Genomic DNA, 21,745 nt, shown 5'->3' with positions numbered 1-21,745 from the left:
TGACTCGGAAAAAGTCATGTCCTCTTATATGTCTTCAGATCGCGGAGCAACGATTGCCCGCCGGCCACGTTATGCCGACCTCGAACCATCCGACCCTGATTTCAAAATAAATAATGATCACCGGTTGGGACCCGTCCAGAATCCAGTGGGCCCTAATCGTGTACGCGACCTGGCCGGTTGGCAATTCATGTCTTTCAAATCCAGCCCGTCTGATCTTAGATTTTTTATTCGATTCCAGTCGGCAAGAAGGGCAGTCACGTAACAGACGCAGCCCAGGCATATTGCGGCAGCCATCGAGGAGGAGCCCCCAAAGCTCTTGGACGGGGGGCGCTCAGGGCTCTCTCTATCTTCTTCCAAGGTTTCTCTTTTGACGTATTCGTTTCGGTGGTGCCCGTGCGCTTCCACCGCGTTCGCCGCGTGCCAAGCCCGAGTCACCACCGCGCCGACACCGATAAACCCTCACATAAAAACCCTGCCTCTCTCTGTCCTCCTCTCTGAACTCCCCTCGTTTTCTCTTCTTTATATTTGGATGGCGATTGCGACGGAGATCGGTAGTTGGGCGGCGGGGATCCGGCCGTCGTCGGGCGGCGACCGGGCCGGCCTCGCGTCCTCACGACGGAGTCTTGACCGGCTGTTCCTCCGAGCGGGAAGGGCTTGCCGGGCTCCGCAGCCCGCCCGCCTGGGTCTCGTGCTGAGATCCGTGAAGGCTTCTGAGAGGAGCGGGCGCGCGGTGGATGTTGTTGGCACGTCCAATGGCTCCGTTAGCCCCGTGAGTTCTTGAGTTCCTATATGCGTAAATCTTTTCTTTGTTTTTTTGTTTTAATTCTGTCCTTTTTAGTTTTGATGCGAAATTCATGATCTTTTTAGCGCCGGGAGCTTTTGTTTTTATGTAGTTAATGAGTTCTTGTGATTCACGAAGTTCTGAAAACAAAAGAAAATTTGGCGTTTTGCAATCTTGATGCCCTATTTGGTTGATGCTGAATCTGATATAGGGCAGGATTGCACAGACTTTAAGATTAGTGATAAAAGGTTTCTTCGAATTTGTCTTCGAGAAAACGACAAATTATCATGATGTCCGGAATGCTTGTGACTGCGATGTTATGTAAACTTCAAAAGATGCATTCTTTCTCCAGCAGGCAAGTGGTGAAGGATTTCAAGACCGTGTTTTTATATACCTAGATGATGATCAGTTCACCATATAACCTGTTTCTGTATATAAGAATGAACGGAGCCGCAACTGTCCCTTGAACTGGGGAGGGCTTAAAACGATCATTCATGAAGAACCCGCATTCTCACCTTGGTAGCTTCCCGTGATTTTAGTATAATGACTCAATACTTGTTAAGTGACATGGATACTGTATTATATTTCTTCGAGTTGTCTTTTGTATGATTAGGATGGCTTCACTCGTGGTTGATGCAATAAGTTTGACGATATGCATATATATTTTAATGATATTAGTAGTGTATTCATCTTTAATGGTGTAACCATTTTTAACATGTTCAGGAGATTTCAAACTCCTCTTGTGCCCTTCCATCTGTTGAGTTTAGCTTGGAGGAGACAAGGGTGGTTTCGAATCCGAGAAGGAAGACAAAGATAGTGTGCACAATTGGTCCTTCCACGAATACACAGGAAATGATATGGAAATTAGCAGAAGCGGGAATGAATATTGCACGACTAAACATGTCTCATGGAGATCATGAATCGCACCGGAAGATTATTGATCTGGTTAGGGAGTACAATGCGCAATCCAAAGGCAATGTTATTGCCATAATGCTGGATACCAAGGTATATTTGCAGCTTGCTGGCATCTACTAAACATTCATTTGTTGGTTCTTAATATACTTTATGGTTCTGCTACATCTGTATTTTACAAAGTTCTGAATTGTACCAGAATTTTTTTATGCATGTATGTGTGTGTGGGTGGGTGAGAGAGAGAGAGGCTAGTTGTTGCAGCAACACCTAAATGTCTCAATTCAGACATATAACTTATGACACATATAAGGTATATGTAATGCTATTAATGTGTCAAGGACCCACAATGTATTTGATTTTTCTTATTTAAGCTGTCATTTGGGAAAAAAGTTCAGGTCATGCTACTTGCTATTTGTAATCTTTATAGGAGAAATATTCTTATTGTAAACTTCTCACACAATGGTAAGATTTTTTTTTTTCCTTTTGTGTGTGTGGTCATGATGGAAGTTATCCATGAAGTGAAGAAGGGTGATGATTTGAAATGTTTTGCCTTCTCTTCATATGAAATTTAAAACTGAATGCTGAAAATGTCATGCACCTGTTGTGGCCTGTTGAATCCTAACAACATTAGCTATTTTGCTTTGTTTCTTTGTGACATATATGTGTTGCAAAGTATTTATCGTTCTAGCTAATGAAATCAGTGATACCAATGCACTAGGTACTCTAGGTAATTATGAATGTGATGTGAGTTGGCAGATTATCATAGATTGCTATCTTGTTCTGCATTTTCACATCTTTCCTTAATATTTTCTTTTTCCATTTCAAATTGAAGTTAAAACTTATTTTTACTTTTGCCTGTTTTAGTTGAATTCCCTTTTGCTGTTGCATTTCAGCCTAAAATTGCACTGTCATGCATAGCATACTTTTTGTTTACCCCCTTGGAAGTTCGCTAGCACATGTTATTCAATGGTCATGCTCTGAAGTTACTTTGTTTAATTTGTGGAGTTGTCTTTCATGATAATAAAAACATCTAGTTTTCCTACATTTTCTTTGAGGCTAACTAGGTACTTGTTTATATTATTGAAGTTCTCATATGGGGTTCTTCCTCACCATATGCTATTGGGTCATTATGTTAGTTTTAATTTAGTTTTTGTTTTCTTTTTATGAATTCAATTCATTGAAGGAATAAAGTTCTGTTGTATTGAGCTAAAAATTTTCTTCAAATAGGGGCCCGAGGTAAGAAGTGGTGATGTGCCTCAGCCTATTTTGCTTAAGGAAGGCCAGGAGTTCAATTTTACGATCAAAAGAGGAGTTAGCTCTGAAGATACTGTTAGTGTAAATTATGATGACTTTGTGAATGATGTGGAAGTAGGTGACATTCTTTTGGTTGATGGTGAGTGCCGCTATATGTAAAATGTTATTTGATTTATGCTTAATGGTTTTGAAATGCATAATTTAGTTACTTAGTAAATGCTCTGCAAAATAAACTTATCATTATAAATAATGACTGAGAAATTGATCAGCTTTGCAGCTGGCTGATTATATAAGCTGATATTTGATCTGTAATAGCCTTTACAGAATCAGTTGATTGGCCTATAAAAGACAAGCGGCAAATGCTGCTCTTTCAGCATACCAATGTTGGTTGCAGGATTACTGGTATAAGGGAGTGATCTGTAGAAGAAATTGCATATAAATTGCTGCCAGTGCTGTTTACATCTGAAGAAAACTTTTGCTTTGCGCAAGAACAGTAGCAAATGTATGAAGATTTATCAGATCTCTTTATTCCCTAATTTAAGACCAAATCTCAATTCTGTAGAAGGCTTAATTTTTTGAGGCCCAACTTTCATGCCTCTATAAGGCACAAAAACCCCCTTGGCATAGGGACAGAAGGCGGCGCGGGGGGGTGGGCGTGGAAGGGAGGGGGGTGGGGGGGTGGGGGTGGAAGGGAGGGGGAGGTAGTAGGAGAGGGAAGGGGAGAGTTGGGGTGGTTGAGGTGTCCGACCTGTGGGATTATGAAAAGGAATTTGAGAGGATCAGACCCTGTGACCCCCACTCTCTCGCCCCCCCCCCCCCCTTTCAAACCTATCCCACTGGATCCTCTGGGATTTTCCAAAACAGGCTGTAAGTGTCCCTTTCCCTTGGCTCGTGCTCAGGATGATTCCAATAAGGGACCCTCTCTAAGGCCCTAGTTTTCTTCATATGTCTAGATGGACTTGATCTCAATTTTTGCAAATCATCACAGCACAGGACACCTGTCTGAGATATATGAAAATGCTAGATTGCTTGCTTCTAAATCAAGTTTAATGGGTTTCCTTATTCTTCTTGGTATAGGAGGGATGATGTCTCTGGCTGTGAGATCAAAAACTGTCAACACAGTCAAGTGTGAAGTAATTGATGGTGGAGAATTAAAATCAAGGCGCCATTTGAATGTACGTGGCAAAAGTGCTACACTGCCTTCCATAACAGGTTGCTTCTTTCATTGTTTCTTTTTCTGCCAACAAAACATGGGTCTTCATTAAGTATGGAGTATCTTATACCAATTTTTTTTTCTTATTAATTTCGATGTTTCTATAGAGAAGGACTGGGAAGATATCAAGTTTGGTGTGGACAATAAAGTTGATTTCTATGCAGTTTCATTTGTGAAAGATGCTAAAGTGGTGCATGAATTGAAGGATTATCTCAAAAGTAAAACTCTGCATCTGTTTTAGAAATATAACATTTTTGAATTAGTTCTCGAGTCCTCTGTAGAAGTTATGCAGTACAAGTTCATTATTTGCTTATTTACTTTTTCTTTCTCTTAGGTTGCAATGCAGACATACATGTGATTGTTAAAATAGAAAGTGCTGACTCGATACAAAATCTTCACTCCATAATTTCTGCTTCAGATGGGGTGAGACATCTCATCTTGCATTAGGATTAACTGAAAATTCTTTTTCTTTCTGCTTAGCTTAACTTCTTTACTCGTCAAATAACTACATGTATATCTATAGTTTGTAGCCCACCTGCACTTAGTTGTGAGTCATTACCAGAGTTTGGATGACTATGCCAACTCGGATTTTTCTGAAGAACTAAATGATATCGAACATGTTTGAATTCTAGAAACTTTTTTAAATTTTTAGCAGTTCTGATTCTTTTACTATCTATATCTATAATTATGCTGAATTACGATAGTCCTGTATCTATTTTGAAACTACTGTATCTCTCTTTTGCAAAACCTGTTACATGATAAGATAATGATTAATATCATTGAACTGAAGTTAATTCTCTGAAACTAATCTTACATGAAGGGAATTGCCTTTTCAATCTCGTGGATTTGATGTTCGTATGAGGTGTTTCAATATTGTAGTAATAAGCCCCTAAGCAAGTTGCCGCGCTTTGGTGGAGCATCCTCTCACAATACAACCGAGGATTTGGTTCTACTAGGATAAGGTGGCCTTACTTGGTCTCTGATGGTTTATTTGCATTCTTAGCATAACATTTTTGCATAATTTCTTTTTATCTATATGATAGTCTGGTCTTTTTCAACATAGGCCTTTGAAGTTAGGAAAGAAATATACACTTAAATGGATTTTAATTAAGGAATTATCGGAGCTTGGTATTAGCACAGTTTTTGTTTTGAAGTTGACTGGACTGGATGAGTTTTGGTTTCAGCAGTTTGACTGAGAAAAAATTTTAAAAAATAAAAAACATATAGTAGTCAAGAAATAATTTACTCATTGTTTCAATGTATTGTTTGAAACTTTTTATGTATTGCTTTGGTGACGTTTGATTTATAGAACCAATTTATCTGGACCATTGCAGTATTAGTAAGGAGAGCCTTATTTGATGATTTGAAGATTGGTTGATGTGAAAGAATGCTAGCCTTACTAATTGTGTTGTTTAAGCTCATTATACCTATTCCCATTGGGAGGAGGGGTAGTTAGTTATCTCGGCATCGCGAAAAGCCCCAAAAAGCCTTTCAGATCCTGACGGAACTAGATGAGACTAAGCATCTGGGGAGGAACCCTCTTACATTATGTTAGACTTGTCAGAAAAATCAGTGAAAAGGCAAGAAGCGAAGATTATCTCTATGTTGCAATCTATAATTGAAATAACTAAATTGAAACACGATTGCATTGAATAAACTTGCAGACAGAGAAGAAATGCCCTCCGGTGAAAAACAAAGGTGAAACATGATTTAAATTAGGATATGATTAATTTGTTACAATTCTGATTATCAATAAACAGAGATCAGTTCAAAATTATGCATATATGACATGCCTTTTCACAAGTCCTGTAAAATGTCTATTGAAGCTAAATTTTGCCGTTCTGTGCTCTTTTTTGCTACAAATTATTCATGTGCTACTATTGGCTAACTTTAGTCCTTTGGGCAATGCATTCTGCTTGATTGTTTCCTCGACTTGAAATGTGCCTTACTCCTCAGGTTCATAGGTCATATGGAAGCAGTGTTGGTTAGTGAGGAACCTGTGTGACTGTGTCACTGGGCCGAGAAGAAGCTGTATATGTGTGTGTGCTTATTATTTGATATTTTTCTGCATTGCTTTCAATAGCTTGTGAAGGGTATAAGATATTTTTCCATAGAAGTTATATATTTCAGAGATGAATGAGAAGTGTTTCTTTGCTAGTTTGTCGACAATGTTAAATTTAAGTTTTTTCATCTTTTTTATAATAGTCCCCTTATAGTAGATTTGTTAATGTTAGGTCTTGGTATGCTTGTCTTACCTCACTTTCTGAATGAGGATGACATCTCTCCATATGTTGCATCCATGGGACAGCTGGGTTGGTTACAGTATTATGACTTTGATAGAGACTATCTGACAAACATTCTTTGATTGATACTTGGGGAAAGACTTTGATATTGGATGGGACCCATAACTTTCTGCATCCTATCCAATTGAAAGGGTAGCTTTGTGAGATTAAATGCAAGTCTGACTTGCAGTCCCAAAAGTTATTCATTTCCAGGGAGACTGGCAAAGTAATAGCAGCTATAATTGAGGAAAAGTTTTCCCTAGAGGGAAGAGTCAGCCTCAGGTAAGGGTAATTGACTGTGGTTGTAGAGCGATCTCATGTAGCTCATTGCAAAATCATGAAATACTCCAAATTTTGATGTAGCAGCGACCCCTACACTTGGTCAAGCCAGAAGTTTTATTTTATTTTATTTTTTTACTTTGTAAAGCGTTCGGTAGAAAATCCAGCAATGACCATTAGAAGGTAGATTCTAAAAAGTACCATCAGACGACATGTAAAAGAATTATGAGATCAGGAACTGTCTCATACTTGTATAAGCATGCTTGCCTTTCTCTCCAGAAACATCATCATCAGATGCAAATGCAAACCTGCTTGCTGCCTAGATCACTTATTGGGGCTCTTCTCAGTCTTGTTCAATGTTGTAGATAGGGTTCGCCATACCAGTGCATACCGTCTCATACCGAGCGGACCGTACTATACCGTTACTGAATTGATACTCGGTTTGGAAGGTGAACCAAGTATTGGTACACCGAACCGACCTCTGTATCAGGCGTACGGACATTGTAAACCTTGGTTATAGAGAGTAGTGTTATTTTTGACAGTAGAAACAACAAAAACCATAGTGTAATGCCAGTATAAAAGTAAAAAGTTAAGTTTGATTGATTAATATCACTATTTTGTTGCTAATACTTCATTTTTCCCATGGTTGTTTCTAAGAATGAAAACCACATGCTTGGTTAATATGACTAGTTTGTCACTCATACTTCTTTTATTTCCCTTTATGGTTGCTCACTAAAAATGGAAAGCTACATGCCTGATTAAAATTCACTTATGAATCAACTTGTATTTTTTCTGGTTTAAGCCATTTTTTGTTCAGTTATTTAAATTCTGCAATACACTAATCTTTTGTTTCTGCACGCTGTTGGTTATCTGATTATGTTCAGAATGACAAGATTCTTCTGCAAATGTTTGGCATTTTAGAAATTTTCAGATATTCTCTTACATCCTATTTAATGATATTTTTTTGGAAATATTTGTAGGCGATGGTTGCTCGTGGAGACCTTGGTGCTGAGCTTCCAATTGAGGAAGTTCCTTTGCTGCAGGTAAATGGTTAGCTGAGAACATATATTTGGTTTTATATCTAATTTCAACATTGCTACGATGGTTGTTTAAACTTTCTGATTACAGATAAATAACCTGTGATATTTCCTTGTAATCCATCATGTTACATAAGGTGAAGCTATGTTGTTGTTGTCAAACTTTAATGATTGCAATCTCTTTGTTCCGTGCTACTTCCATATACATGAAATATTTCGTTTCTTATACACATTATTTTTTTACACACACACATAGTTTATTAAATTTCATATTTTGTCATTGATGAGCACTTGGAACTGGGCTGGCCATCTTGCTTAAGCCTGATTAAATGCAAAATTCTTTGTTATTTATATAGTGCAAATAAGTTGTCAATGGGCTTAGCTGTGGGTCCTAGTCATCATTTGAGTCCAGGTCAGACTCTAAATACCGAGTCTGGTCTAGGTCAGTTAGATGTTCTAGGTTTGGATCTTTTTCTACTTCTCTTCCTGCTTCTGGATGGCCAACTTCATCTAGGTTGTGGATGCCATGGCAATTGGGACCAAAGGGGAGATTAGGAGGGAAGCTGAAGCTGATAGAGTTCACCAAAAAGAAGGGATCCTAATATAGTAGATAGGGATGAAGTTATACATGTGAGAGACGAGATTGTTTGATTGGTCCATGGTATAAGCTGCAGATTGATGACCCAGCACAACAATAACTGTTGTATTTAGATGGTGAGGGTGAAGGTAGTGGACAGACAGGATGAGACCCGAATCTTCTCTCTCTCTCTCCCCCCCCCCCCTCTTCTCCCAGGTTAGTCGAGCCAGATGTATGTCAAGTACAATTTGGTTTGGATTAATGGCAGACCCAGATTCACTGGCCTGAGTCTGGTTCATTGCCCCCACAAAAGTTGTTAATTGGTTTGTTGGGTCAGGCTGGACCCTGGTTCATCAGCAGCCTTCATTACAAACAATACAATTATAATTGTTATGGTGCTCTAAAAGGTATTTTTAAAGTCGGGGTGCATAGGAAATATGTTGAAATACATTCTGCATTTTGGAGAGAAGAGAGGCTCATGGAAAGGAATATATTTCTTGTGTAGTTTTTCTTTTCAGACAGATGCAGTTTGTGTATGTCAAATATATATTCCTTGCAAAAAGGCTTTTGGTACATTTAATACTTCACATCCAAAATTAACGGTCATTTGTATGAAGAATAAGAATATTAGCTCTCACAATACCCTATTCAAGAATGGGAGAAAACTATAAAACCATGAAAAGTGATAATATAAAATTATTGAAATAAAACAAGGAATGGCATGAATGCAGAATTATCATAAAGAGAGAATATGTACAATAACAATACTCAATAAGAGACCCTTGCTGAGATTGTACTCTAGAGATGTGGGAGGGGAAGGGCAGTTTTGCTAATAATGCTGTGAGGTCGGCACTGATTTTTCTTCAATTATGGGCTGGTCCGATCCAGTAACCTTGAAATAATCAAGTGAATTTTGTACCCCACTTCCATGATCTTCCTGTTATCTGGCCACTTCATTTAGTTCTTAGACATCTTAGATAGCTTAATGAAAAAAGGTGCAATATTTAGGGTTTACAAGATTAAAAAAAAGAAAATACGGAAAAGGAAGGGAGAAGTAAGATGAAAGAAGGGGTCCAGTTCTTTAATCGAGTTCTTCCTAGTACTGTTGTTTCCCATATTAAAAAATGTCTCATGGCTTCTATCAGACTATTCCTCGAGGAAAGTACTCAACCAGCACGAAACAAATACAGTCTATCTAGGGTCTACATTTCTTTTATATGTGTCTGCCACCTCATTCTCTTTTGATCCTCTTTTTTATTAGGAATTTTCACATAAAACCCCCAAAACGTGTTTTTTGCTTATTTTCCTCTCAAAGTGGAAAGTGCACATATACCACGTCTAAGTCTGACACTTGCATGTTGACACTCCAAAAATCTGAAACCTAAATGCATACCATTGTAGTTAGATTATATCATCAGAAACAGAAAGGGACATGACATGATTAACCTAATGTAGCTCCTTATACTATAGTTTCCAGGTATGAGACACAACATTAAAACAAAGAAAATTTGTGCAACAGCTTATGTTTAGGTGTTTGTGATATGCAATAAATGTTACTTAAGCATAAGCATGAACGTCTAAGCTATAATCTTCTTTAGAATGTTAATTTTTTCAAGCTTAAATAAGGTACTGAATACATAAATGTGCAGGATATTATTTGTAATTCCATTTATGCATTTCCTTAATAAGAAAGTATTGGTTCCTAAAATTTTTCATACAAAAAAGGATTAGTCTTCCCTTCTAATTGATGTTTGATGAAATTCGCTTTAACATGACTATATCTAATATAACTGGGCGAAAAGATCAAAATATTTGTTTAGGGTATGGAATGGTTACTTTTGAAATATGTCTTGTTGTTTAGGAAACGTTTTCAGTAATTATGGTTCATAGTTCATACATAGCATAAGAAAATGTTGCTTGGTGTACGTAGGACTTGGAAAATATTTTGAGTAGTTTACTGAGCAACCATAAGAGCTTACGTGAATTTTTAGCAAATTCTGTTTAGTATGTTTGCATCCTATGTTTTCCTTGTTTCTGAACCAAATATAATGCATATTCTTTAGTCTAATAAATGGTGATTTTGGACAATGCTTTCTGCCATGCATGCATGCATATGATGGTCATAGCAAAGGATGACTCATTTGTTTTGAACAGGAAGAGATTATAAATAGGTGCAGAAGCATGGAGAAACCGGTGATTGTGGCAACAAACATGCTAGAGAGCATGATAAACCATCCAACACCGACGAGGGCAGAAGTTTCTGACATAGCAATTGCTGTCCGGGAAGGTGCTGATGCTATTATGTTATCGGGTGAAACTGCTCATGGGAAGTGAGTTATCATTTGTTTATTCTGTCTTATTAATACCTCATTTCTGATTGATGTGTAACATTTCATGAAGTCTTAATTCTTGGTTGTGAATATATAGCGGTGCGTGAAGTCGAGATGTAAAATTCATCTAAGATTAATGTGCCAATGTTTAACTCTTAGTGGGCTTTGCTGGATAATTTTCAATTGCAACATTCATCAGTTCCTAACCATTGTTAAGATGTAAATGAAGAAATTTCAAATGCTTGCGGAATTTGTGTTAATGGAGATTGTAGCTTTTTTCTTAATTTTTGATATAGATAAAATTATTAGTTGCTTATCCTTTGATGGTTTGAGTATATCATGATCAAATTATTTTTTTTGTAATAGTGGTTTGTTTGATTTGTGGATTTAGGTATCCACTGAAAGCTGTTAAAGTGATGCATACTGTGGCATGGAGGACTGAATCAACCCAATCAACCAGCAAGACCCAACCTGTTCTTCCTACTGCTGTTCAGGTATCTATGCTCAACCAAAAGATGAAATCTAGGTTTTCCCCACTTTTCTTCTATTCATTGAATTTTAGCATTGTCCTACATGATCACACCATCTGTCCATATATTTGATATCCAAGGAAATTCCACTGAACTGCTTTGCTCAGCTTCTTGTATATGCTTATTCTTTTTTGCTTTCTTGCAGGCTGCAATCCATGGGGAGTTTTCTCAAAGCCACATAAGTGCTATGTTTGCATCACATGCAACCACAATGGCAAACACCCTAGGCACGCCTATCGTTGTTTTCACACAAACTGGTTCCATGGCTATACTTCTCAGCCACTATCGACCTTCTTCTACTATCTTTGCATTTACAAATGAGTAAGTGCTTCCACTTCAGAAATTATTTTGAACTGCATGTGGCAACAAAATCTTTTTAATGTTGAGATCTATTGATCACATTCCAAAAGATATAATTGCAAGACATTGCTCCAATCATTCATCAATTAAGAAAATAGCTGAAATGGAACACTTAACATAGACTTTTTTTTTATCAAGAAAGTGTTTGTTAGAAAGCTTTTGAAGGCTATATTCTATTTTCATCATTGCATGATAAATATTTGCATGATTGGCAGAGAAAGGATCAAGCAGAGATTGGCACTTTATCATGGCGCCTTGCCAATACATATGCAGTTCTCAAATGATGCAGAAGAGACTTTCTCTAGGGCGATAAAGTATATGCTGGTACAGCAGATACTTGAATACTTCTAAGTTGTTTTTCTCATCTTGCTTCCAGTTTCATTCCTCTCTTTCTCTATTGATTGTGTATTTTCTTTGACTAAACAGGACCAGAAATATTTGGAGAAGGGACAATATGTTACTCTTGTTCAAAGTGGAATACACTCAATCTGGCGACAGGAATCTACACATCACATTCAAGTCCGCAAGGTCCAAGGCTGTTAAATATTCGTTGTAATAAGAAATTCATTTAGCGAGTTTACTCATAGCTAATTATAGGTTAAATGATTATTTTGTTGCAAAATGTACTGATTAGCAACTATTCTTTGAGCTTCATCTAGATTGTATTAATTGATTTACTTAATAATCAATGTGTTTTACTACATTAGAGACTTTGTTCTTGATTTAAACTAATTTTGAAAAGTTTAGTTGAAAAATAAATAAATATTTTCTTTAAGTTACTTGTACTGCTTGGTTCCTTTTTGAGCAAGAAAGGAAAAGCATCTTGAAAGATCCAGATAGTTCAATGTTTTCCATCATCATCCATTTTATGCTTGAGGGGCTAGCCTTGGTGCAATGGTAAGGTTGCTCCTTTGCAACATGGGTGTCACGATTCTAAATACAAAAATAGCTTTTATGCATGTTGGGGTACGGCTGCATACATCTGACCCTTCCTAGACCTCTCATAGTGGGAGCTTTGTGGCCACCTTTTTTATCTATCTTTTGCTAATGCATCTCTGTTTTATATATTTTTATAATATCTTTAGAAATGTCTCTAGTGTATAAATAGGGATTTAGAGTGTTAAATATTTTGGAAATATGTTAGTTTCATTTACTTCTTCACATTATACATCAAGGAAAGTTAAACTATGCCAAATCGGCTGGTTTGGGGCATACCAAACCGGATCGGTTAGGGATCAACATGGTTATGCTACTTAAATTGGTTTGTTGCTTTCCTCATCTCCCTAGCTCGGTTAATAGCACTCGTTGCCCCCTTTCTTTACGATGTTTCGAGACGCCTCTCTCTTGGTGGCGCTTGTGACGGCTCGGAGCTCTCCTCCGCTCAACCTCGCCCCCTCTGTCCCCCTCTCCAGCGTCATAGGTAAGAAACCCATCCTCCTCCTGCTCCTCTTTCTCTCCGCCCTCCCTCTCCCTCTCTCCCTCTCTCCCTACTCCATCTCTCTCTTTTTCTCTCCTTTTCTCCCTCTCCTCTCTCTCCCACCGTCTTTGTTTTGGAATAGGGGGTGATTTTTTTTAAAGGTTTTTTGGTTTTGAACATTTTTTTTTTATTTTTGAATTTTAAATTGAAGTCGACAAATCCTATGCTGAATTCAGTTCAAAATCTGAAAATAAAAAAAAAGCCGGAACACCCCCGGCATAAGCTGTAAGTACCAATTTTGGGAACCTTGTCATGCACGCATTTGCTATATGTAAGATTATACTTCAGATTTGTCCAACACATTTTTTTTTGGTACAGCGGTTGCTCATGCTACTCTAGCGTGGATGTAATCAGTAGAATCAAGAAAAAGACAATGACTCAAAACTAGGAGAACAACCCTCTGGTCTGTCCAATGGACCTCTCCTGAGTGCTGGGCAGCAACCCAATCGGCGGCCTCGCTCGCCTCTCGGTATACGTGCACAGCCTGGAAGATGCTGCAGCCCTCCACCATCCGTCGGAGATCGCGAAGCAGGGGGTTGCCATCCTCCCTCCTTCCCTTTTTCTGAATCCAATCGATCACCATCGCAGAGTCCCCCTCAAGAAGAATGCACTCCGCCCCCAACACCCCCCTCGCATTGGAGATGCCTTTCCAGGCTGCCTTAAGCTCTGCCCCGACCACTGACAAGCCAACGATACTCCGCCCCACGGCAGCTATCAATCTAGAGTCATGGCTCCGAATCACAAAGCCAATACCTGCTCTGTCTCCATCACCAGATACACTACCATCAAAGGTCACTTTGAGATGGCCTGGGGGTGGGGGCGCCCAAGAGACATATGCTGTCCTGGGCGTTGTAGTAGCATGAGGGGAGTCCTAGATGTCCCTGGCCAACCTAAAGGAAACTGACATAGTAACTCTGGTGATCTCTGCTGCCTGAAGGAGTGCGCGCTCCACAATACACCTCGGAGACGTCCACTTGCCTTCGAAGACACGGGCATTCCTATCCAACCATATGTGATATGCCACATATACACATATAACACCCCACACAGTCGTCCTCGAGCTACGTAGGGTCGCCTGCATCTGTCGTAGGAAGTCGTCAACTGAATGGAAAGCCCGACTCGGTGGACTCAGGACCTGTCTCCATATTTGTACTGCTCGTGGGCATCCAAACAAAGCATGACTGATGGACTCCTTCGTGTCAAGGCATCTGTCACAACTCGGCGCAATCCTGACGCCCCTCCTAGCCAAGACACTCCTGGTTGGTAAGCACCCCTAGGCAACCTTCCACAGGAACAAGGCCACTCGGGGATGAAGACACATCCGCCAAATCCATCTGCCCTCCATCTGCCGAGTAGCTCCCCCTCCTAACACCTCCTGTAAGTCCACAGCCCGCACCGTGGGCATTCCTGTGGAAGCCCACACCAAACTATGCAATGTCTCCCCCCGAGGGACCAGAATCGCCAAAATCCTGTTAGCTAGCTCCTCCCCAAAGGCATCTCTGATCAGTGCTCCGTCCCATCGACGCTCCCCCTAGACCAGTAAATCACTGACCCTGCATCCCTCCAACACATTCAATTCCATGTGGTACTCAATAAAAACACTTCAAAAATAAATAAACATAAAAAGCCACACAAAGAATGCTTTTAGCCTTTCATTGTTTCATTGACATCCACTAGACATAAAGTTCTCTTCCTCCTGCAAAAAAATGACATAACTTTGCATTAACCATGTTTAGGCCTGGCTTAAAATGGTGTCATAACAAAATGGTATCATAAGGTATTTTTTATTTTTCATTTTTTTGGCTTGTACAAATATATGGTGTTAGAACTATGAAAGATCATTTCGGTTCAAGGGAAGCCATTGAATGTGAAATGGTGTTTGAGAAGAGATTCTAGAAATCTTTGTAATATGCTTCCATTGAGTACAATCATGTAGACATACATCCATGCATCTATGCATACTCACATAGAATCTATGCTATATTGAAAAGGACTTGAATGCAAGAGCCTATCATTTTTCCAAAAAATTTCATTATTTTACAGAAAACTTCATACGAGAATAAATACACTAATGACAGGTTTAGGTATGTATTAAAAAAAATCATATCCAGTCATCTTAATACCTTTCAAATGCTTATCTCTAACATTGTCTCTTTATATGTTCTAATCTTCTGGGACTTATTCAGATCATTTGTAAGCTCGAAATCTTTTGATTCTAAGCATGCATTTGCTTGTGCCTAGTGTACAATTGTGTGCAGCCATGTGCTCATCCTTGCAACCCCTGCCCAAACCAAAACCCTATCCCGAAACCACAGAGACACATGCATGCAAACAAAAAGACACAAGCGAACACACACACACACACACAGAGAGAGAGAGAGAGAGAGAGAGAGAGAGAGAGATTTAGTCAATAATGCTTGTTTAAGTGGATGATTGTAAAGTAATAGTAGAGTTATAGTTGCTGGTAGATATGTGAAGTCCTGGAGAAGATAGGAAAACAACCCACATTTGCCGATTTGATTTGAAGAGCCTATTATGAAGTTCATTGTAGTGCTTCCTTCCGAACACTGAGCATCCTTGGAAGAAAATGAGACTCAGAAAGAGATAGATTGGAAAGGAGATGGCTTTCAACTGCATAACGTGCAAAAGATTCAGGTGAACTTAGTATTAGTAATCTTCACAAGTGGATTATGGAGTGATGAGGTTGACAGAGGTCTTTTGTGCTGCACCACATTGTGCAGCATGCATGTGATCAGCATCCTCTTCCCTATGAGAAATGTTGCATAACTGAACGATTTGTCTAAAGTTGCAAAAACCTCCATGCTCGAGCTGCATATTTCCTTCTCAGTAATCAGATCAAAATGGCTTCATATGCAATTTCAATGAGGATTCCATAGTGGCACTATGCGTTAACAAAATCATTTTACTATGTTGGTTTTAAATTCAAAAGACTATATCAACTCAGGCACGTCTTTCTTTTCTGTCAACTTTGCAACTTCCTTTGTTAAGGAATTTAGTCTTTCATTACCTTCTTTTATCAAAGCAGCACACAGTTTTTTTTCCATCTTTATCAATGCCAGAATGAGTGTTTACTGAAACAGCGTTTCGACTTCTAATTCCTTGACGGTGATAGGATATATTTTTCATAGAAGTTTCTGGACATCTTCCTTTATTGTCTTTTCCTTTTGTAAATTCAATGCATTGTGTTATTGATTCCCTGCTTTGGACCGCTTCTACTTTTATTTTCATGCAGCATTTTCATGCCAACAATTATGGTCGTCTTAACTGTTCCTTTTCTGTTTTATCTGTAGTAATTCTAGCAAGCATAACATCTTGTCAATCATACAAGGAAGAGAGAAACATTTCTGCATGTCCAAAAGGATCATTGAACTTTTCTTTTATTATGAAGCATATTTTATGCTTTCTGAGTAGATTAGATCCCATAGAGTTCACACTATCATTACCTAAAGGTCAAACATAGTCAGCAAGCAGAACTATTTCTAGGATTTCACTGTGAGCAAATGAAGGAAAGCTGAATTCAACACCATTCTTAGACCAGTATATAGAAGAGTTTCTTGGAAGCTTGAAACAGAAAATAAGTTTATTGTTTTGGTTCTGAGTCTTCTGACAAAGTAGCAGTAGCATAAGCTGTCAATTGACAAATACAGACACACCCTCTCATCGACATCTATCAGCAGCCTAACCTAACGTGGATCACATATTGATTCACAACACATCCTAAACATCATTCACAACCCCTAATTTTCCATCAAACAGAGTCCATCTGTACCGCTTGGCGCATGCCATGAAGACAAATAGGTCGATGGTGGCCAGTGCTGCTAATAGAAAATAGAACCTGTCCATGTGACCCTTGTCAAGATTTTTAGATATCCAACCTATTTGATCACCTTTTCCAGTGATTTCCACAACTATTGTCACAAGAAAGCTGCTCGCATAACTCCCAGCTGACATAGATGCAACATACAGGGCACTCCCGAAACTCTTTAATCCATCTGGGGCTTGATTATTGAAGAATTCCATCTGAGCAACATACATAAACACTTCAGAAGCTCCAACCATCACATACTGAGGGATTTGCCACGAGATACTCAATGAGCTTGAGCCCTTGCTTGCTTCATGATCATTCTTACTGTATTTTAGTCTCTGCAACTCCACAACTCCAGCTGAAACCATTGCCATTGCTGAGATAACAATCCCAATCCCCATTCTTTGAAGCTCGGTTAACCCTTTATGGTTGCTCTTCCATAATCTTGATAAGAGAGGGATGATATATAGTCTGTAGAGAAGAACAAATACTGTTACACTTAGTATCTCAAATATGGACATGCTTGCTGGAGGGATACGAAATTCTGAGAGAGAATTTTTCATGGTGGCGCCTTGTTCGACAAATACAGACGCCCTCTGAGTGTATGTAACTGAATAGATTATGGTGCAGAGCCAGATGGGGATGAGTCTCAATATGCACTTGACTTCTTCGACTTGTGTAACTGTGCAGAGTCTCCACTTATTCTTAGGATGCTGCTGGTCTTGGGGAGGGAGGTCCTCAAGTGTTACCACTGCTGCTCTGTCCAAGAACCTATCAAAATATGAGGAAAATATCATGAGTGTCAACAGAAAATAATGTTTGCACCAGTGAAAATTCCAAGATATATATATATATATATATATATATATATATATATATATATATATTCTATTTTAGATGTTCATTATTGCAGTCTCGATCATGGCATTAAAATTACTGAAATCAAGTAGTGCTGCTGCTTACTTGAAATCTGGGGTGTGGAGTATCTTTCTGCCTCCATTGTTTGCACCTGGTTTCCCATCAACTTCATGTAAATCCTCTCCACGGAGGGACATGGTAACCCTCTTCCATTTCTTCAGAGCAGCAACTATTACTTGGCAAAATCTGGTTAGAGGGTTGCCACCAGGCTTGAAGTGCCTGAATCGAGGGGTCCCTGTGAAGAACAGGACCAGTGCGATAAATGCGGCACCTGTGGAGATCGAGAAACTGATGACCCATTTCCCCTTGTCCTCAAGATATGCTAGGAGAGTGTTGGAAACCAGGGTGCCAAGGTTATTAGCCATGTAAAAGTAGCTAAAGAAGGCGACCTTTGATCCTCCTTCCTCTCTGTCATCTTCCTCGAATTGATCTGCCCCAAAAGTTGTTATAGCAGGCTGGTAGGCTCCACATCCCAGGGCAATTTGGTAAATGGATAGGTAAAATACAATGATCTCCAGGTCTGTTGGTGGCTCACAATTTGCAGTTCCATCTCCAGGAACACAATGTTTGAGTAGGAGGAGGTAGGATGACAGTGATAGCTCTACCAGACCCTGCCATTGAACACACAGCTAGTGTAGATGATATATTTAAAAGTAGGATTTGTGACATATTTCTCTGTGAAATTTTGACTTCAATAGGATGAAATTAGCAGACAGAGGCTATTGCTATGGTTATGGTTATGCAGATAGAATGAATATGCCTCTATTTTCTCTCTTTCTGGAGCTACAGTCTGAATTTGGTTGTCTGTTACTTGGTCTTGCTTTAGAATATGATACAGTAATGCAAGTACAGATAACATATTCAGCAGGAGATGCTGAAAGCAAGGAATCAGCGACCATGGAAGAAGATAATTATTTATATCAGACTTAACATGGGAGACTATAGCAGGGTTCAGGGATTGATAATGCAGAGATTATAGATTAAATCATCATTGTCATAGGTAGTTAATCTTCCCACAATGACCCAATTTGTACTATTGATATCATTATATGGTTAGGAAAAACAATATCAATATCGTAACCATAATCACCAACATATGATATTAAAGCACCTTTTTGCTTTTCTGAACTATGTGACGAGTTTCTGGTAGAGAACTGTTTCCTTTTTCCTAAAACGTATTATAACTGTTATTCAATTAAGATGGACAGGGGGATCTTACATAATGTATGCGATTTTGTGGAAAAAGCAATAGGAAAACATAGGCGAAGTATATATCCCTTTGTAAACCATCATCGAACCAGAATTTTGTAGCTTGGAATGGCTGGATTGATAGTTGGATTATATAAGTATGATTACTGATGAGCGATATAGAGCTTACAATGACGAAGACTATTTGAAAGACGGCACAGGTCTTGTATCTTCCCCAGTAGGAGTCACTGACAAATGCCCCTAAAAGGGAGAACATGTAGGTTGTTCCAGTCCAGGTACTGACATGGTTCGCTGCCTCTGCGTTGTCCAGGTGCAGGACTTTTGTCATGAACATCACCAGATTCACCCCAACACCGAAGAATGCTAGGGTTGCCAGCCCTTGGTTCGCTGTCCCATTAAATCATCAGCACTTGCAAAAAATAGAGCCCGAAACTATGCTAGGTAAAGTGTTCGATATTATTAAGGATGCAAACTAGTGCAGCTGATTAAGTCATTAAGGGTTGGATACCCTTGTTCTTAAAAAAAAAGAAAGAAGATCTGATATGAAATTCAGCTACTGCAGCATGGGAAAAAGTTGACATTAGAATTTAGCTATCATGGTGGCTGATCTTTAAAGTTGATAGGGGATTAGCATAAGCAGCAGCAGAAATAGTATACAAGATATGTTGTCTGAGTTTTCAATGCTTTGTGGACCTACCAAGCAGTAGAATTCCAACACTCCATCCCCCTGATTTACCCTTGACTGCGCGCTGGCCCTTCCAATCAACAGATCCATCACTTGTATACATTTCATTCATGTTGCTCTCATGTATTTCTTGTACTTCTTCAATCTGCAAGTAATCATAATACACACTTGCTTTGCTCCAAAAAATAGTTCTGTAGATGTAGTTCTGCTGTGGGGAGACTGAACTGAAAGTCGTTCACTCTACTAATAGAATTGACAAGAGAATTTATACTTACCATGGCAGACTCCGCCATTGGTGCGCTTGATTGGTTGGTCCTACAAACCTGAAAGAAGCCTAGCAGTAGTTCAAGAAAGAAGTAGTCATGAGGGATGATGGTTTCTGATAGTGGTGCTGAAAACGTGAAGGACTGAGATGATGATAGTTCCTATGCGAGTTCTCTCTTTCTCCCTCCCCAGTTGAAGTACGTTACATAAATCTTTTGCAGTGACGCCACGCGTGGGATGGGTCTGATACACCTGGAGGCCAAATTTTAAAAAGCGACGCAAGTTAGAACGAATGCGTCCAAATTTTCCAAAATGTCTCTTGCATTTTGCTCGGTGGAGAGCTGCAACGACACGTGCTCCGGCCATGTTCTCCGGCGCTCCTTTTTTTTGTATTTTTTGTTCCTTACTTGACATCCTCTCCTTGCCCTTCTTCCGCTCACAGCTTTGCAACGCGACGCGACGTGACGGTGCTTATAGTGCTGACAAAAAAAAAAAGAACCGGATTTTGAAAGATTCCACATCGACTAGACTCGTTTCAGAGCCTGGGCATATGAGGCAGATGTTTCCAAATCCTGCAGACGCATTTTGAATGGAAAATAAAACTGGGGAGCAGTCTGAGCGGCATGTGTGCACGCGTGCAGGCTCCGAAACCTGACAATATTTAGCAGGGAGCTCCGTGTTTCCCCCTCATGTAGCCCGCACGTGGGCACTAGGTGCCTTACATGCCCCGCGCAGGCGGGGGTGTGACATTTGGTATCAGAGCCGAGGATGGCTCTAGTCCGAGGTGGGTAAATGAAAAATCCCACATCAGCTAAACTCGTTGCAGAGCCTGAGCATATGAGGCGGGTGTCTTCAAATCATATAGACGCGTTTTGGGTGGAAAACAAAATCGGGAAGGGGTCTGAGCGGCGCGCGCGCGCGTGCGGGCCCCGGAACCGGACAATATCTCTGGTAGGGGAGCCCCGTGTTCCCTCCTCATGTGGCCCGCATGTGGGCACTGGGTGCCTCACGTGCTCCGCGTAGGTGGGGGCGTGACTTTTGGCATCAGAGCCGAGGATGGCTCTAGTCTGAGGATGGGTAAATGAAAGATCCCACATCGGCTAGACTTGTTCTAGAGCCTAGGCATATGAGGCGGGTGTCTCCAAATCCTGCATACGCGTTTTGGGTGGAAAACAAAATCGGGAAGGGGTCTGAGCGGCGCGTGCAGGCTTTGGAACCAAACAATATCTGGCAGGGGAGCCAGATGTTCTCCCCTCATGTGGCCCGCACGTAGGCATTGGGTGCTTCACGTGCCCCGCGCAGGCGAAGAAGTGACATTTGGTATCAGAGCTGAGGACGACTCTAGTCCGAGGGTGGGTAAATGAAAGATCCCACATCGGCTAGACTCGTTCCAGAGCTTAGACATATGAGGCGGGTGTCTCCAAATCCTGCAAACGCATTTTGGGTGGAAAACAAAACCGGAGAGGGGTCTGAGCGGCATGAGCGCGCGCGGGCTTTGAAACCGGACAATATCTGGCAACGGAGCCCCGTGTTCCCCCCTTATGTATCCCGCATGTGGGCATTGGGTGCCTCACGTGCCCCGCGCAGGTGGGGGTGTGACATTTGGTATTAGAGCCGAGGACGGCTCTAGTCTGAGGGTGGGTAAATAAAAGATCCCACATCGGTTAGACTCGTTCCAGAGTATGGGTATATGAGGTGGGTGTCTCCAAATCCCACAGACGCATTTTGGATGGAAAACAAAACCGGAAAAGAGTCTGAGCGGCGCGTGCGGACCCCGGAATCGGACAATATCTGGCATGGGAGCCCGTGTT

General features: G+C 40.1%; 2 protein-coding genes across 2 annotated transcripts; one reads left to right on the top strand and one right to left on the bottom strand.

Moving 5' to 3' along the window:
- Positions 1 to 239: 239 nt before the first annotated feature.
- On the top strand, positions 240 to 12,261 carry LOC103703602 (pyruvate kinase isozyme G, chloroplastic-like). The gene is made up of 12 exons (XM_039119241.1): positions 240 to 769; positions 1,505 to 1,786; positions 2,921 to 3,086; positions 4,025 to 4,159; positions 4,268 to 4,378; positions 4,495 to 4,583; positions 7,702 to 7,764; positions 10,490 to 10,665; positions 11,057 to 11,159; positions 11,341 to 11,516; positions 11,771 to 11,879; positions 11,982 to 12,261. Exons 1-12 carry the CDS (start codon positions 530 to 532, stop codon positions 12,096 to 12,098), a joined length of 1,767 nt encoding a protein of 588 aa, XP_038975169.1. The 5' UTR covers positions 240 to 529; the 3' UTR covers positions 12,099 to 12,261.
- Positions 12,262 to 12,622: 361 nt separating this feature from the next.
- On the bottom strand, positions 12,623 to 20,690 carry LOC103711825 (protein NRT1/ PTR FAMILY 7.3-like). The gene is made up of 5 exons (XM_039119234.1): positions 19,946 to 20,690; positions 19,683 to 19,815; positions 19,155 to 19,372; positions 17,822 to 18,387; positions 12,623 to 17,629 (listed from the first exon to the last, which is right to left on the bottom strand). Exons 1-5 carry the CDS (start codon positions 19,961 to 19,963, stop codon positions 16,771 to 16,773), a joined length of 1,794 nt encoding a protein of 597 aa, XP_038975162.1. The 5' UTR covers positions 19,964 to 20,690; the 3' UTR covers positions 12,623 to 16,770.
- Between the last annotated feature and the right edge of the window lie 1,055 nt (positions 20,691 to 21,745).

Source organism: Phoenix dactylifera, chromosome 2 (assembly GCF_009389715.1).
Source record: "Phoenix dactylifera cultivar Barhee BC4 chromosome 2, palm_55x_up_171113_PBpolish2nd_filt_p, whole genome shotgun sequence".
Taxonomy (NCBI): Eukaryota; Viridiplantae; Streptophyta; class Magnoliopsida; order Arecales; family Arecaceae; genus Phoenix; species Phoenix dactylifera.
Note: the sequence above shows the minus strand (reverse complement) of the source record. Positions and strands in the feature narration are given on the sequence as shown.